Source organism: Camelina sativa, chromosome 2 (assembly GCF_030686135.1).
Source record: "Camelina sativa cultivar CO46 ecotype springtype chromosome 2, ASM3068613v1".
NCBI classification, from domain to species: domain Eukaryota; kingdom Viridiplantae; phylum Streptophyta; class Magnoliopsida; order Brassicales; family Brassicaceae; genus Camelina; species Camelina sativa.
The window spans coordinates 21,881,072-21,896,948 of NC_141881.1; the positions used below are offsets into that span (position 1 = coordinate 21,881,072).

The following is a 15,877-nucleotide window of genomic DNA, read 5'->3' on the forward strand; positions in this document are numbered from 1 at the left end:
TCGAGGATTTCTCAAACCACTCGTTGGTTTCTCCTCCTTTCTCGTTTCCCCCGTTCTTTTGTCCCCTAGAGTCGATCCCCAGAAGCTTGATCGAGAAAAGTCGACTCTCGTCCGACTTGACCGAAGGCGATCGATCCTATCTGTCCGCGAGGCGTCCCCGGGTCACATCACTTTTGATGAACTGTATTCGGTTGTAATTTATGGTAGACTCCTAATTCTAGTGGAATTCATGTTATCCTCTTTTCCTAGTTCTTGTAACAATTCGATCTAGGAAAATGTCATCAAGACCTAATTTGTTAAACCAATATGGGTTTGTCTTCTTCTTCCTTTGCCTCTCCTTAAAACAATTATCGTGTCCTGCCTGAAATCAACAGATCTCTCAAAATTCAGTGGTTGCATTACCAGTTTTCATACCAGCCGAGTCTTTTCCATAAATCCTCTCACATGAAGCCTTGATCAATCACTTCGCAGACCAATCTTCCCAAACATTCTTCAACAATCACAAGCCCTATCCGACAAAACTACACCGTTTCACCCCCTTCCTCACTCCTCTGCATGCCTTCTTGGTCATCTTCAGCATCTCTCCCTTACATGGGGGTCAAGCTCGTGACCTATTTCCCTCATAACTCCTCGCAGAACTTACCTGGTATTCATGGATCCTACACACTCTTCAGCTCCACTACAGGCCAAACCCTAGCTTCAATGGACGGTACTGTTTTAACCCTTTACCGTACTTCCTCTGTTTTGGGGTTAGGCTCCAAAATCTTAGCTAGAGACGATAGTCAGGTGCTGATCATGGTTGGTTCCGGTGCTCTCGCACCACACCTGATCAAATCCCATCTAGCTGTGAAACCAAGAGTGATCATATGGAACAGAACTTACCAAAAGGCTAAGGATTTAGCTGAAACTCTCTCTATGGATGCTCAACTCAAGGAGATCTCATTCGAGAGCCATGGTTCGTTAGATGAAATCATTCCTCTGGGAGATATTATAAGCTGTTCAAAAAACTCAACTGTTCCATTGGTCAAAGGTAAGTTCTTGAAACACGGAGCTCATCTTGACCTTGTTAGATCGTTTAGCCATGAAATGAGGGAATGTGACGACAATGTGATCCAGAGAGGGAGTGTGTTTGTGATAACAACACTGCGATGGTAGAAGTGGGAGAGCTCGTGGGAGCGTTTGAGAGAGGAGTGATTAAGAAAGAAGACATTTGTGGGTATTTGGTGGAGTTGATCAAAGGTGACAAAGAAGGGAGAAAGAGTTCAACAGAAATAATGGTTTTTCAGTCTGTTGGTTCAGGTACTGTAGATCTCTTAACCGCGCAACTTGTTCACGAGACTTATCTCAGCCCTTTTTAAGTAGTGAATGAATCTCATTTGAACTTTGTGTTTGTGTATGTTGTAGAGAATGTATCTTATTGACTTGAATAATACTAGGAGCATACATACATATTTATACAAGGGATAGAGAAGCTACTAGGTTAAGTAATTACAGAAAGTTCCATATACAGAGATACGGTATATTGAGAGTTCCATGTATAGAGATACAGTATCAGAAGGAGTTATGGTTGTTGCCTTGTCTGTTCCTTTACACGCCCCCTCAAGATGGAGAGGGTTGAATCACTCCAATCTTGTTGCGTAGATGGGTGAACTGAATGTGCGGGAGTGGTTTTGTTAAGGCATCGGCTAACTGATCCTTAGTGTTGACGTGAGCAACACGGAGAAGGCCTTGTTGTATGTGACCGCAGATGAAGTGGTAGTCAATGGCAATGTGTTTCATTCTTGAATGGAAGACTGGGTTGGCACAGAGGAATGTCGCTCCAATATTATCACAGTAGACAACTGGCTTCACAGGTAGACTTACCCCAAGTTCTGTCAGAAGCGTACATATCCAGCGTATCTCCGCAGCGGTGTTTGCAACAGCTCTGTATTCAGCCTCTGTTGAAGACCGGGCGACTCCGGTTTGTTTCTTAGTATACTAGGAGATGGGGTGGTTGCCAAGGTAGACGATATACGCATTGGTGGAAACGTAGTCATCCTTGTCCCCAACCCCATCTGCATCTGAATACGCGTGGAGGGAGAGACAGTTGGAAGCCGAGAAGAAGATTCTGTGTGTGGTGGTTCCTGCAAGGTAGCGGAGAACACGTTTGGCCGCTTGCCAATGATCGTTGGTCAGGCGGTGCATAAATTGAGACAAACGGTTTACTGCATACGCAATGTCTGGTCTAGTGAACGCAAGATATTGAAGACTACCAACCAGTCTTCTATATGGACGAGGATCTGAGAGAGATGTACCAGAGTGAATGCTGAGCTTTGGCGATGAGGCCATCGGCGAGCAGACTGGTTTACACGCCATCATGTCGTGATTGTTGAGTAGGTCGAGTATATATTTCCGCTGGGACAAGTGTAACCCTCTTGAAGTTCGATGTGCCTCAATGCCGAGAAAATAGTTCAAGTCTTCTGCATCTTTAACGGAAAATCTCTCTTTAAGTAGTGCAAGGATGTGACAGATGAGGCCTTTGTTGCTACCAGTTATGAGGATATCATCAACGTAGATGAGTAGATAGATATGTCAGAACCACAGCGTAGTGTGAAAAGTGAAGTGTCAGCCAAGGAGTTACGAAATCCGAGTGTTAGGAGGTACGCCTTGAGTTCTGTGTACCAGGCTCTTGGAGCTTGTTTGAGGCCGTAAACTACCTTGTGTAAGCGACATACGTGGTCAGGTTTGTCTATGTCGACAAAACCTGGGTGTTGTTCCATGTACACTTCTTCGGTCAAGGTGCCTTGTAGAAATGCATTATTCACATCGAGTTGTTGGATCGGCCACCCTTTGGAGATAGCCACATCAAGAACTAGATGAATGGTCGTGGTTTTGATGACCGGACTAAAGGTGGCAGTGTAGTCTTGGCCTAATTGCTGATTGTAACCCTTAGCGACTAGACGGGCTTTACAGCGCTAGTGTGAACCGTTGGAGTTGAATTTATTTTTGAAAATCCACTTGCAGCCAACAACGTTCTTCTTTGGCGGTCGAGGGACAAGGTCGAAGGTCCGATGTTGTGCAAAGGCATCAATTTCTGTTGAGAGAGCTCCTCGCCACCGCTTATCTTTGAGTGCTTGTGTGACTGTCATTGGTTCTTGAGGGAAGGACGAGGTGGTGATGACATTGAGATTGTATTTTGGATTCGGTTTGCGGATTTGGTTCTTCCTTCGAGTGACCATCTGATGGGTGTTGGTTGGTTGAGCAGGTGGAGTAGGTGCAACAGGTGCTGCGGGTTGTTGTTGCGATGAGGAAGACGACGAGGAGGTGGTTGCAGGCGTGTGATGTGAATTTGCACTCGATGTTGTTAACGGGCCTGAATTTTCAGATTGGGCCGAGCTGGATATGGTAGGCCCATTAGATGACGGACAAGAGGTGGATCGTGGAGAGCTCAACGCATCTGTATCAGTTTGATTGTCATCACGAGATGAAACAGAGGATGGCGGAGACATACCTGGCGGTGACGGCGAAGGGTTTAGGTGAGTCCCTAAAGACGAGGGTCCCGGTTCTCCTGCAGGTGGCGGCGTTACGAGCGGTAGTCGAACCGGAAGTTGGTTAGGGTGGAGAATTGGTTCGTCGGATGCGGAGGTTGGTGGTGTGGGACGAGGTTGAGTGAGGATATGATAGGGGAATACTTTTTCATCAAATCGAACATGTATAGACACATAGACACGACTTGTTGTTGGTTGGAGGCAATAGTAGGCACTTTGGGTCAAGGAGTAGCCGATAAAGACACAGGGCATAGAGCGGTTCTCGAGTTTGTTGGTGGTGTAGGGTCGAAGCCATGGAAAACAGAGGCAGCCAAAGATGCGGAGCTTATCGTAGTGCGGGGTTGTACCAAATAGTTTCTCAAACGGAGACTGCATTCCAAGGAGTGGTGTTGGCATTCGATTGATGAGGTATGTGGCGGTTGCAAAAGCGTAAGGCCAGAAGGATTTGGGCATTCCAGCATGTGTGAGGAGGGTGAGTCCAGTTTCTACAACATATCGATGTTTGCGTTCGGAGATGCTGTTGTGTTTGGGCGTATGTGGCGGAGAGGTGTAGTGAGAGATTCCTGTAGAGGCTAAGAACGATTTGAGAGCAACAAACTCTCCCCCATTGTCGGAGTAGAGAGTCCCAATTCGTGCTTTGAACTTGTTCTCGACGAGGGTTTTGAAGGTAATGAAGACATCACGAACTTGTGACTTGGTTTTAAGAGGATATAACCAGGTGTATCTTGTAAAATGGTCAATGAGGACGAGATAGTATTTATAGCCTTCATTGGAGAGGATTGGTGATTTCCAGACATCAGTAAAAATGTATTCAAGGGGATGAGTGGAAACAATGGTGGATTGGAGAAATGGAAGTTTATGAGTTTTATTGATTGCACAATCAGTACACAAGGTTTGTGATGCAGTAGATTGTGAAGATGGTAATGAAAAACGAGAAACAACTTTATTAAGGATGGAAAAAGAGGGGTGGCCTAGACGGTAGTGCCAGTCGGCTAAGGATGGTTTGGTGGAGAGGGTTGTGAAGAAGGACGCATAAGGTGTGGAAGCGACTGGCCACTCGTAAAGCTCGCCGTTAGTCCTGCCTTGGAGTAGAGGGGCCCGCGTTTTCAGATCCTTCACCTGAAAGGAGGTAGGAGAAAATTCAACTATCAGTTGATTATTATTACAGAGACGATAGACTGAGATAAGGTTCTTACGTAGATGTGGAACACAAAGAACATTATTTAAGCGCAGTTGACCAGAGGGATAGGGTAAAGGAACTGAACCAGTGTGAGTGATCTTAAGAGCAGAACCATCACCAATAACAACTGAGTTTTCCCCATTGTAGGGTTTGTGGAGAGCAAAGTTTTGAAGATCGCTGGTCATGTGGTGTGTAGCACCACTGTCAAGAACCCATGGATCAGCTGGGTGCGGATAGCCAAGCGCAAGGTTTGCGGACGGTTGCCAAAGACGGTATTGTTGATGCATCGGGTTGGGAAGCAATGCTTGCTGGGAGGCAGGAAATTGAGGACACCGTTTGGCGTTGTGGCCATGTATCCCGCATATTTGACATCTTCCTTGGTAGCCCTTGTTGTTGCAATTGTCGTTGCGGTTGCCACGTTGGTACTGCGAGTTCTGGTTGTTGGACCATTGCTGACCGTGACGTTGGTGTTGCTTGCCTGAGAAACGTTAGCGGTTGTTGGCAAAGTTTGCAGAAGCAGGAAGTTCTACTGGTGAACCAGAGATAGCCATAAGCTTTGCTTGTTTGCTCCGAAGCTTCTCGTGAAGAGCCGTGAGGGTTGGTGAGGTGTCACGGCCTTCAATTTGATCGATGACATTCTTGTACTCTTCAGGCAGACCTCCAAGGACGTGCTCGATCTGATCATCGTGGTCAAGTAGTTTGCCAAGTAAGGCTAGTTGGTCAAACCTAGTGGTGAGGCCTTGGACATACTCATCAATAGTCTTGGTACCTTTGGACCAGTGCTTGATCTGTGTCTTGATTTGTTGAACATGACTGCGGCTTGGCTTATCAAAGGTATCTGCAAGGGTGCGCCAGATTTCGGCTGCGGTTTGAGCTTTGGAGAGCAGGGGTTGGATAGTGAAGGTGACAGTGCCGAGAAGACCACTGTATATCAGTTTGTCCTGTCGCCTCCATGCCGCATGATCAGGATTGGCTGTAGTAACGCCATTGTTGATGACCGTCGGGCTTGGTTGTGGTCGAGATCCATCAGTATGGCCAGCAAGATCATAGCCATCAAGGAGTGCATGGACCTGAATGCTCCACATCAAGTAGTTGTTAGAGGTGAGTTTTGTGACACTTGACATGTTCACATGAAGGACGGTGTTTGTGGTGAGAGGAATAGCCTCAGTTTGCTCAGCCATTGAGAAGGAGAAAGGAAACTAGGGAAGAGAGAAGGAGAAAAGAAAAACAGAGAAGAAGGCGGCTGGAAAAAAAAATTAGGGTATCGTAGATGGCTCTGATACTATGTAGAGAATGTATCTTATTGACTTGAATAATACTAGGAGCATACATACATATTTATACAAGGGATAGAGAAGCTACTAGGTTAAGTAATTACAGAAGGTTCCATATACAGAGATACGGTATATTGAGAGTTCCATGTATAGAGATACAGTATCGGAAGGAGTTATGGTTGTTGCCTTGTCTGTTCCTTTACATATGTCACATTGTCATTGAAACGAAATAACATATTGCTATGGACCTATGGTTTTGTGTCAATTGATACATTGGCATTAGCCAATTGTTATATAGATGCAGTTTTGTTGTAAAATTTTGGATTTGTTGAATTCTGATCGCAGGTGAAACAAAGTGGACTTGTTGCTTTATGAACTCATGTCACTAGTTGAGGTCTTGTCCATTTGCAACCACTTTAGCTGGTTTCTCCGGTTCAATAATAATCAATAAGACGTAATTCTTCATGGCTCAAGCTTGAGAAGTGTAAAAAGCGTTTAAGCATCCGGGAATGATATTGACAATTTAACTGTACATCGTCTATTTTAAATACAACGTAATACGTAAGCCTAACACTACAAAACAAAAACTGTATTGTATATCATAAGTTTAGGATATATCTTGACTCAATTGTATATATATATATTTTAGCTGTGAATTTGTGTGACGTGAATTTGTGTGATCTTAAAATATAACATATTATTTAAAATGTTCCAAAAATAATATTTAGACGGATTTGATTAGCAGCCGACAAAAAAAAAAGACGGATTTGATTAGCAGCAGCATGTGGGTGCTAAAGATGTTTTAAACTTGTACAACAAGAAAACAGGGTAATTAATTACAGAATTTATAAACAATTCACACAAAAAAAAACAATAAGAAAAAACTAACCAAAACTTCAGAAATATGAATACTGTACATCATAAGAAAATGAGCAAAAATAACAAACAAATAAAATGAGTAGACATTATTATTATCATTTGTTTTGTGTTTTCTTATTCGTAAATTACTATTTTGAAAAAATATCAACAATTTTTGTTTTTACTTTCTTACTAACATTAAAGTATTATTAGTTGTACAAGATCAGAACAACCATAAATTATTCCATTTTGACCCCAAAACTATTTTTATAAGAATTTATCACCCAGATATATACAGTATTACTCACCCAGATTTGTATGACAGTCTAGTGCACTTTGAATATCTAACACAAAATTCTAGGAAGATATTATATTCTCATTTGATTCAAAATTATTCCGTTTCACATAACCCCGGAAACCAAGAAACATACACGTTTATGCAAATTTGTAATATGGTAATTCTGATCACAAAGTCTACTTTTACATTTGTCTTGAATGATTGGTCTCGTTGGGATCACTCCCTCTCAATGGAGTTTTTAGGCAATAAAGATGGACATAAATATTGCAAGTAAGTTTGTTGTTTGTTGTATCTACAAAACTTTACAAAAATGTATGCGTATGATGAAATTTTATTCTTTAAATGCATAGGGTTACCCGTTTACAAGCATATGAGGATGCGCAGTTGATATTCAAGCATGCACAAAACAATTTGTATATGGAAAATGTGGAGATATTTCTGCTTGAGTATAAGTATCATACAGATTCGTTGATCTCATACTCAGAATTCTTTGATCTTTTAGGTAACTGTGAGAAGACTGAAAATAGGAATCCTTGAAAATACTATAAGAAGGTGAATTTTTCTAATTTTTATTTTAGTAGACGAAAAAGATGATATCATAAGTTTAGGAGATATCATATATATGTTTGACTCAAATGTATAAATTTTTTTGAAATTTTGATATCTTAAAATATAGTAATATACTTTAAAATGTTCCGAAAATATAATATTGATTTGATGAGCGGCATATTGGTGGTAAGATGATGTTTTATATTTTTGTAAATGATGAAAACAGGTCCGTTAATTACAGTTTTTAGAAACAATTTACAACCAAAAAAAAAATCAGCAAACAATAAGAAAAAAATAAGGTAAACTTAGTACATCATAAGAAAATAAGCAAAAAAAAACAAATACAAAAATTTATTTTTTTCCTTTTGTCAATTACTCTTTTTAAAATATCATTATTTTATATTTACAAACATAAATTTCTATTAGTCGTAACTCGTAAGTACTAAAAAAATATACAAATAGACATGGATTTAAATGAAAATTGATAGGAAAAATGATTGCCACCTACTTGATGTATACACCAACACATGACCACACATACAAACTATATAAATGTCTTGTTAACTATGTGAACTATTGTCATTACATAAGGACATCCATAAAAACAAACATAAGTTATGTGTACAACAACATAAACATTCAACTCCGATGTTTGGTTGGCCAGAATCCGGCGTTGACTACTGTTGACCAGTGTTAACTAGCGTTGACCAGAAAAAATATTCAAAATATATATATTTTTCTTTTTCTTAAAAATAATAATTTTTTTTGTTTTTATGTATTTTTGATAAATAAATAAAAAAGATAAATGATTTGTATAATTTACAAAAACAAAATATAATAACAAAAAGTACAAGAAAATTATATACCAAAAAAAAATTAAAACTATATGACAGACAAAATTTGTGGTATATCTAATAAATAATTTTGTTAATACAGAAAATATACCAAAAATAATATAATAAAACTATACCACCAAAATTTTATGTGTAATAGATTTTTTGTATAAAACTATAACAAATATATACCTTTTCCTTTTAAAAATCATTTTTTATCGAGGGATTTTCATAAATACCTCTTTTCTTATGTCATTTTTTAAAAATAAGTATAAAACAACTAAATTCTAAATCCTAAACTTCAAATACTAAACCCTAACCCCTCAAAACTATATCCTAAATGTAAAATAGAGAACCCAAACCTAAAAAAATTTTTTTTAATTAATTTAACATATTGTAATTGTGTAAAAGATGATAAAATGAAAATATTCAAACAAAGGGGTCTTTTTGAAAAAGGATATCCTAAAAGTGGTATTTCTAACAAATTCTCTTTTTTATTTTGTATTTTCAAAGGTGGGGGTTTTAAATATATTTTTTTTCTTTTTACTTATTTATAAGATTATGTCATTTGAAATATATCCAAGGCAATGCCAACTATTTCTTTGATTTTCCAAAATCAACTTTTGTTTTTCAATTATCTTTTAGATATATGACTTTCATGTAAATAAATAGAATTTTCATTATTTTCTTCCTTTCTTTTTCTTATTAAAAACAAAGAAATAGTTGGAATGTCTTGGATATATTTCAAATGACATAATCTTATAAATAAGTAAAAAATATATATATATATATATATATATATATTTAAAACCCCCACTTTTGAAATATACAAAATTAAAAAATTATTTTTAAAAGGAAAAGATATATATTTGTTAGAGTTTTGAATATTTTTTTTGAATATTTTTTTCTGATCAACGCCGGTCAACACTGGTCAACACTGGTCAATGCCGGTTAATATTGGCCAACGTTCTCAATACTGGTCAACACCAGATTCTAGTCAACTAAACACTAGATTCTAGTCAACTAAACATCAGAGTTAAATGTTTATGGTGTTGTACACATAACCTATGTTTGTTTATAGATGTCTTTATATAATGACAATAGTTCACGTAGTTAACAAAATATTTATATTGTTTGTATGTGTGGTCATATGTGTTGGTGTATAGTTGAAGTAGTTGAAAATCATTTTTTTCCAAATTGAAAATCATTTTAGTGTAACTTGTTCACTACTTATAGAAAGGTCATCAAAGCCGTCTTAGCTCAGTGGTAGAGCGCGTGGCTTTTAACCACGTGGCCGTGGGTTCGATCCCCACAGACGGCGCTCTTTGTTTTCTCGTTTTTTCCAAACGGTTTGATTTTTGGCCCATTAACTAAAACGCTTCGGGTCGGGTCATAGAATAAAAAAGACCTAATTGAGTTCCCCTTTCTTCCTTCTTCTCTCTTAACTCAGACGGCAAAGAAAGACCTAATTCACACAGGTCGGTCTTTTCTTTTGCTAAACTCGTCGACGACGATGACCATGGATACGGTCGACGCAGGGATGGGGAAGACGGTGATGTGTCTGTTAACAGACCCAGAAGGAACTAATTTGGGTTCCGCCATGTATATCCCTCAAAATGCTGGTCCTTTGCAACTTACTCAGCTTGTCAATAACTTCCTCAACAACGTAACCATCTCTTTAACTCAAATTTGGCTTAAAGAAATGATTTTTCGTTTCTGGGTAGTTTAGGTAGTGATGAACTTTTTGCTAATTATGTTAATGATGATTCAGGAGGAGATGTTACCTTATAGTTTCTATGTATCAGACGAAGAGCTTCTTGTACCTGTAGGAACTTACTTGGAGAAAAACAAAGGTTAAACACTCATTAAAGCATTTTGGTTTGTTGTGACTTATGGCTCTGTGAAAATCTTATTAATAAGCTTCTTGTGGGTTTCAGTGTCTGTGGAAAAGGTTTTGACTATTGTGTATCAACAACAAGCTGTTTTTCGAATCCGTCCAGTTAACCGTTGCTCACAAACAATCGCTGGTATGTTAATAATACTGCTTTCTTCCGTTTCAGAGTTGTTTAATATTAGAGGTTAACTAAGTGCCAATGGCTTACTTGAGTTTATTTGGTTTGTTTTGTATATTGTAGGTCACGAGGAAGCTGTGCTTTGTGTTTCATTTAGTCCTGACGGTAAGCAATTAGCAAGTGGTTCAGGTGACACCACTGTTAGGCTTTGGGATCTCTACACTGAAACTCCATTGTTTACTTGCAAAGGTTAGCAATTTTCCTCACCATCGTTCCTCAGTTTACTTTCCTCTGTAGATTCGTACTAATAGTTAAATCTTTAACCTTTTCAGGGCACAAGAATTGGGTTCTCACAGTTGCTTGGTCTCCTGATGGTAAGCATCTTGTGAGTGGTAGTAAATCCGGTGAAATCTGTTGTTGGAATCCGAAGAAAGGAGAACTAGAAGGCAGCCCACTTACAGTCAGTCCGTTATATTTGATATTGGTTGATCTTTTCCATTGTCCTTTTGTTTTGGTTTGTTACTTATTATAGTTGATTTTCAACTTTTTCTTAGGGTCACAAGAAATGGATTACTGGTATCTCGTGGGAACCAGTCCACCTTAGTTCTCCATGCCGTCGATTTGTAACCTCTAGTAAAGATGGAGATGCAAGGATTTGGGATATTACATTGAAAAAATCTATAATTTGTCTCAGTGGACACACGCTTGCTGTGACTTGTGTCAAATGGGGCGGAGATGGAATTATATATACAGGGTATGTTACTAATATGTGAAATGTTTCTTGTTGTCTTTTTAAGCTCTGATGTCTAATGTGTGTTGACTAACATTTCATTGTCGGTCATGGGTAAATCTTATATCTGATAACCAGATAATGAAATGAACTTAATTTGCAGTCTCTTTATCTTGTTAATAACTCAGTACTTGTCTCCATGTTTAAGCTCCATGATCACTTCTTCTTAATTACATAACATTATCTGTTTTGTGTTTGGCAGTTCCCAAGATTGCACAATAAAGATGTGGGAGACTACTCAGGGGAAACTCATTCGTGAATTGAAGGTAAAGTTTTAGCCATGTTTTGAAATGTGTTCTGATCAATTTTTCCTCTGCACTAGTGTCAGACACATTCCTCATCCTTCTTGTATCTCGAAAGACCTTATAATCAGTTACTGTTGCAATTCCATTTCCAGCCCGATTATATGCTGATAGATGGCTTTAAGTGTTTCATGTTCTGGATGTATGTTTCGTAGCTTGTTCAGATTCACCAAGTATCACTTTAACCACCTCAATTTTCACTGTTACTTCAGGGGCATGGGCATTGGATTAACTCCCTTGCATTGAGCACAGAATATGTTCTCCGAACAGGAGCTTTTGACCACACTGGACGACAGTACCCTCCAAATGAAGAAAAGCAAAAGGTAAGCTTCTCACTCCATTCCACACACTTGAGATCAGTTTTATCCTTTTACCCTGATTTTCATCTGTCCCTTTGCAAACTGCTGGCTTCTTTTTATTATAGGCACTCCAAAGATACAACCAAGCAAAAGGGGATGCCCCTGAAAGATTAGTGTCTGGTTCTGATGATTTTACAATGTTCCTTTGGGAACCATCTGTTAGCAAACAATCTAAAAAGCGTTTGACTGGTCACCAACAGGTACTTTCTTGAAAACATCATTCTTTTCGCCGAGGTTTTTGGTTCTCTTTCTGATTGTTTACGTATAATTTTGGTCAAATCAACAGCTTGTAAATCATGTCTATTTCTCACCTGACGGAAAATGGATTGCAAGTGCGTCCTTCGATAAATCAGTTAGGCTATGGAATGGTGTTACAGGACAATTCGTTACAGCTTTCCGGGGCCATGTTGGACCAGTTTATCAGGTCAGCTGGTCCGCAGACAGTAGAATGCTTTTGAGTGGCAGTAAAGACTCTACTCTCAAGGTAAAAAAAACTTGCTTTTATATAATGATGTAACTCATAAAATGTCATTCCTACTCTTTACTGGAGATATTCCTCAGTTTCTAAATTAGAAAGTTTGGTACTGTCACAGATATGGGAAATTAGGACGAAAAAGTTAAAACAAGATCTTCCTGGCCATTTCCGATGAGGTATAAACACCTTCCAAGCTTAAGTTTTTTACCCATGTCAATCTCTGTCTTCTCATACTGTTGCAACCCTTTGCGTTTTCTTGGTTGGTCATAGGTTTACGCTGTGGATTGGAGTCCAGACGGTGAGAAAGTAGTTTCTGGTGGTAAAGATAGAGTTTTGAAGCTATGGCAGGGTTAAAATGGAAGAGCATCGTGGAGCTTTTTGTTTACCCAGCCAAATTATTTACACATATTTTAGCTCTTTCAACTTGTTTGGTTTCTGCACTTCAATGCTTCTCTATGGGCTTTTTGATCTTATGCTTAGTAAAAGAAACCTCTTTGTTCTTCCCTCAAGTTGTTACTTTTTTATATGAAGGTAACATAAAAGCCTTTTTTACATTAGCTATTACATAATCATAAATCAGTTGTCTAAAATAATTTTGCTCTACGAGGCAAGGACTCTAATTGGACCAGTTCTGGCTCTGAGTGAACCATTATTAAAATGACAATCAAAATGAGAAATCTCTCAACACACATTATTAATTTTGGACCATTTAATCACCATGGATTAGTTATATAGAGTATGTATATATAGACAAGACATAATCATAACAAAGAAAAAAAAGTTACTTGGGGTTGATCTTGTATCGCTGTCATTTGCCAAACCAATGAAAAAAGAGAGATAGGGGGCAGATTTTCAGAAATGATCCTTGGCTCAGTCTCCTAATGAAACCAACCAAACCCACAAAAACCAAAACGTGGTCATGGAAGATTTCACTATCAGTACCAAGTGATAGCGACCATCACATCATTTTATTCTTATCTCTCCCTCTCTCTAATGGCCCCTCTTTGTAAGGACCAAAAGCTTTAGTCGGTTCTCTCTATCATCCCATCACCTCTACCGAAAGAAGAAAGAGATATCAGGGAATTCTTCTTATAGAGACAACCAAATTGATTCATGGAATGAGTTTTGGAATTTGATCATCAAAAGCTCTCTCTCTCTATCTTTGGCTTTGTTTTGCCTTTTAGACATAAACCAAACTATAAGAACCAATATAGTCTAAAAAAAGAAGTGAAAGGAACTGTAACCATTAACCAAACATCTCTCTCATTTCATTCCCTTCGAATGTCTTTTCTTTAGGAAAAAAAACAAAAAATAAAATAAAGATGATACATCAAATATGAAATACATTATAGTGGGTGTGGTCCAAAAACCATAAGATTTCATCTTTATTTATGTCCTATCATATATGATCATATAACCTTATTGCCTAATCAAAACCACATATTTTCCATGTCTCCAACATTAGGTTCTTTTTTTTTTTGTTTTCTAAGTTCGATTTTTGTTTTTAAAACCAAACCAATGTAGTGACTAGTGAGGATGTTAGGGTTTGATTCCTTGTTTTTTTTTTCTTTTTCTAGAAGCATATATCCCTCTTTTTCTCTCTTGTCTTTTGGTATTTTTTGAGAGAAAAAAAGGAAAGGTATATAAATTATGTGTACTGAAGCCATATTCTTTTTGGTAATCATGAATGAGAGAAACCTTTTGTGCTCGTAAAGGGTTATATTCTCGATAGTTTGTTGCAAAATGAATAACTAATGGAATATTATTTTGGTACTATACCTTCTCTTTATTTTATTAAAGCCACATGCTTCAATATTGTCCAAGAATTTTTTGATTCCGACCCCTTGATGGGAAAAGACTAATGTTATATGTGTTATGATCGTAATTATCTCTTCTTCTTTTCTTCTCCTTCTAAACTTTTCAAATTGCACGAATTTAACAGATTTTATTTTTGAAATAGTATTACCTTATCTTTTAGTTATCTTTAAAATTATTGTCATTATAGTAGCAAACATAATAGGGTGTGTACTCTTAGTGTAGACAGTGAATGTTATGATTATAGTGGGGATTAATGTAGTCATGTCTCGTAATAAGAATGATGCCTTTTTGCTTCAACTTTTCATATAAGAAGGTTGGGGTCATCTTTTCTGCAATTTGTCTATTTGGCCACCTTTCCACTCTTGGATGTGCAAATTATAATTGCACCCTACAAAATGGTCACGTGACATGCGTTAGACGCACGTGTTCCCTGACACACACGAACCCTGTTGACTTGTGATTCTTTTCATTTCTTTTAACACTATAACTGGTGAAAGCATGAGGGTATACGTAAATGATTGGCAGCTTCTTCTACTGATTCAACATGCAATTTTGCAAGCTGAGAATTTATGTTAAACCAAAACTTTCAGGGTAATTTGGTCAAAGTGGAATGACGTTTTTCATGTTTTACACAATTTGGGATCAGAAATGTGATCAATTCAATAAAAAACAATTGCTAAAATATGCATGGTTGTAAGTTTGTAACTTGTACGTATCAGAATAGATCAATTAATTATGCTATGATATTTGACGACTAACGACTAATTAGCTTGCCAGACTACATGACCTAGAACTTTTAAAATTAGGATACAATTTAGAAAAATTGGCACTTATGTAAATTGTAATCTTATGTATTGGAGCATCGAAGTTATGATTTGAAAGGATTAGTTATGTTCTGTGCCTGTGTTTTTCATGGGAGGATAGAGGAGGAAGTAAAGACAAGAAAGTCCCTTTACGTTTTCTTATTGTTCGAATTATTTTAAGGAATCAACATGAATCCATATAAGACAAAACTCTGTAAGTAATCATATATAAATTATAAAAATGAACTAATTAGAAAGATAATACTAGTAGTGATTGGGACTATATATTGGAGAGGATTACTTCAGCTAACGCGGCTATAGTTGGATTGGATACAAACAACATATTATAAAATCAACAAAAATTGGGAGAAAGCAAGATTTTTCATGACCAACAAGAGTGAGAAAGGACTTATGATCCAACTCGAGTCGTTGACTTTCTAAACATAGTCAGATGAAATAAACCTGTTTCCCACTCACATGACCAACACATGCATGTTTCAGCCTTCCATTGGCATTGGAGTACAAGATGTGGGGGGAGCATGTGACGTAAGACGGTCCTGCCTTCACCTGATTTTACACCACAAATCAAATTACTTGATACAACCTAGTTGATTTGAAACCATTAATAAACGGATATTTGAAGTTAAATCCATTTTGTTAGGAATTAGGGGAATTAGGATATTCAAACCATGTGGAAAACATACAACCTCTTTTTATTTTTATTTTAATATAGTTTAACGTATATGCATTAACTAGAAATGTATAGCACATAATGTGTCAACGTTAAAAAAAAATATAG

The 15,877-nt window shown here is 37.7% G+C and overlaps 1 protein-coding gene, 1 non-coding gene and 1 pseudogene across 2 annotated transcripts; all 3 read left to right on the forward strand.

Annotated features, from left to right (window-relative positions):
* The first annotated feature begins 306 nt into the window (after nt 1-306).
* Nucleotides 307-1,386, forward strand: LOC104753459 (protein SAR DEFICIENT 4 pseudogene; annotated as a pseudogene).
* An 8,382-nt stretch (nt 1,387-9,768) lies between these two features.
* On the forward strand, nt 9,769-9,840 carry TRNAK-UUU (transfer RNA lysine (anticodon UUU)). The gene has a single exon. It is a non-coding gene; the product is annotated as a tRNA-Lys (tRNA).
* An 89-nt stretch (nt 9,841-9,929) lies between these two features.
* Nucleotides 9,930-13,011, forward strand: LOC104727914 (notchless protein homolog). The gene is given in 13 exon segments (XM_019235745.2): nt 9,930-10,185; nt 10,291-10,372; nt 10,457-10,546; nt 10,655-10,780; nt 10,864-10,991; nt 11,086-11,285; nt 11,524-11,587; nt 11,836-11,946; nt 12,048-12,182; nt 12,269-12,466; nt 12,576-12,623; nt 12,625-12,633; nt 12,728-13,011. Coding segments are annotated over 13 exon segments (1,428 nt in total). The 5' UTR covers nt 9,930-10,032; the 3' UTR covers nt 12,812-13,011.
* The last annotated feature ends 2,866 nt before the right edge of the window (nt 13,012-15,877 follow it).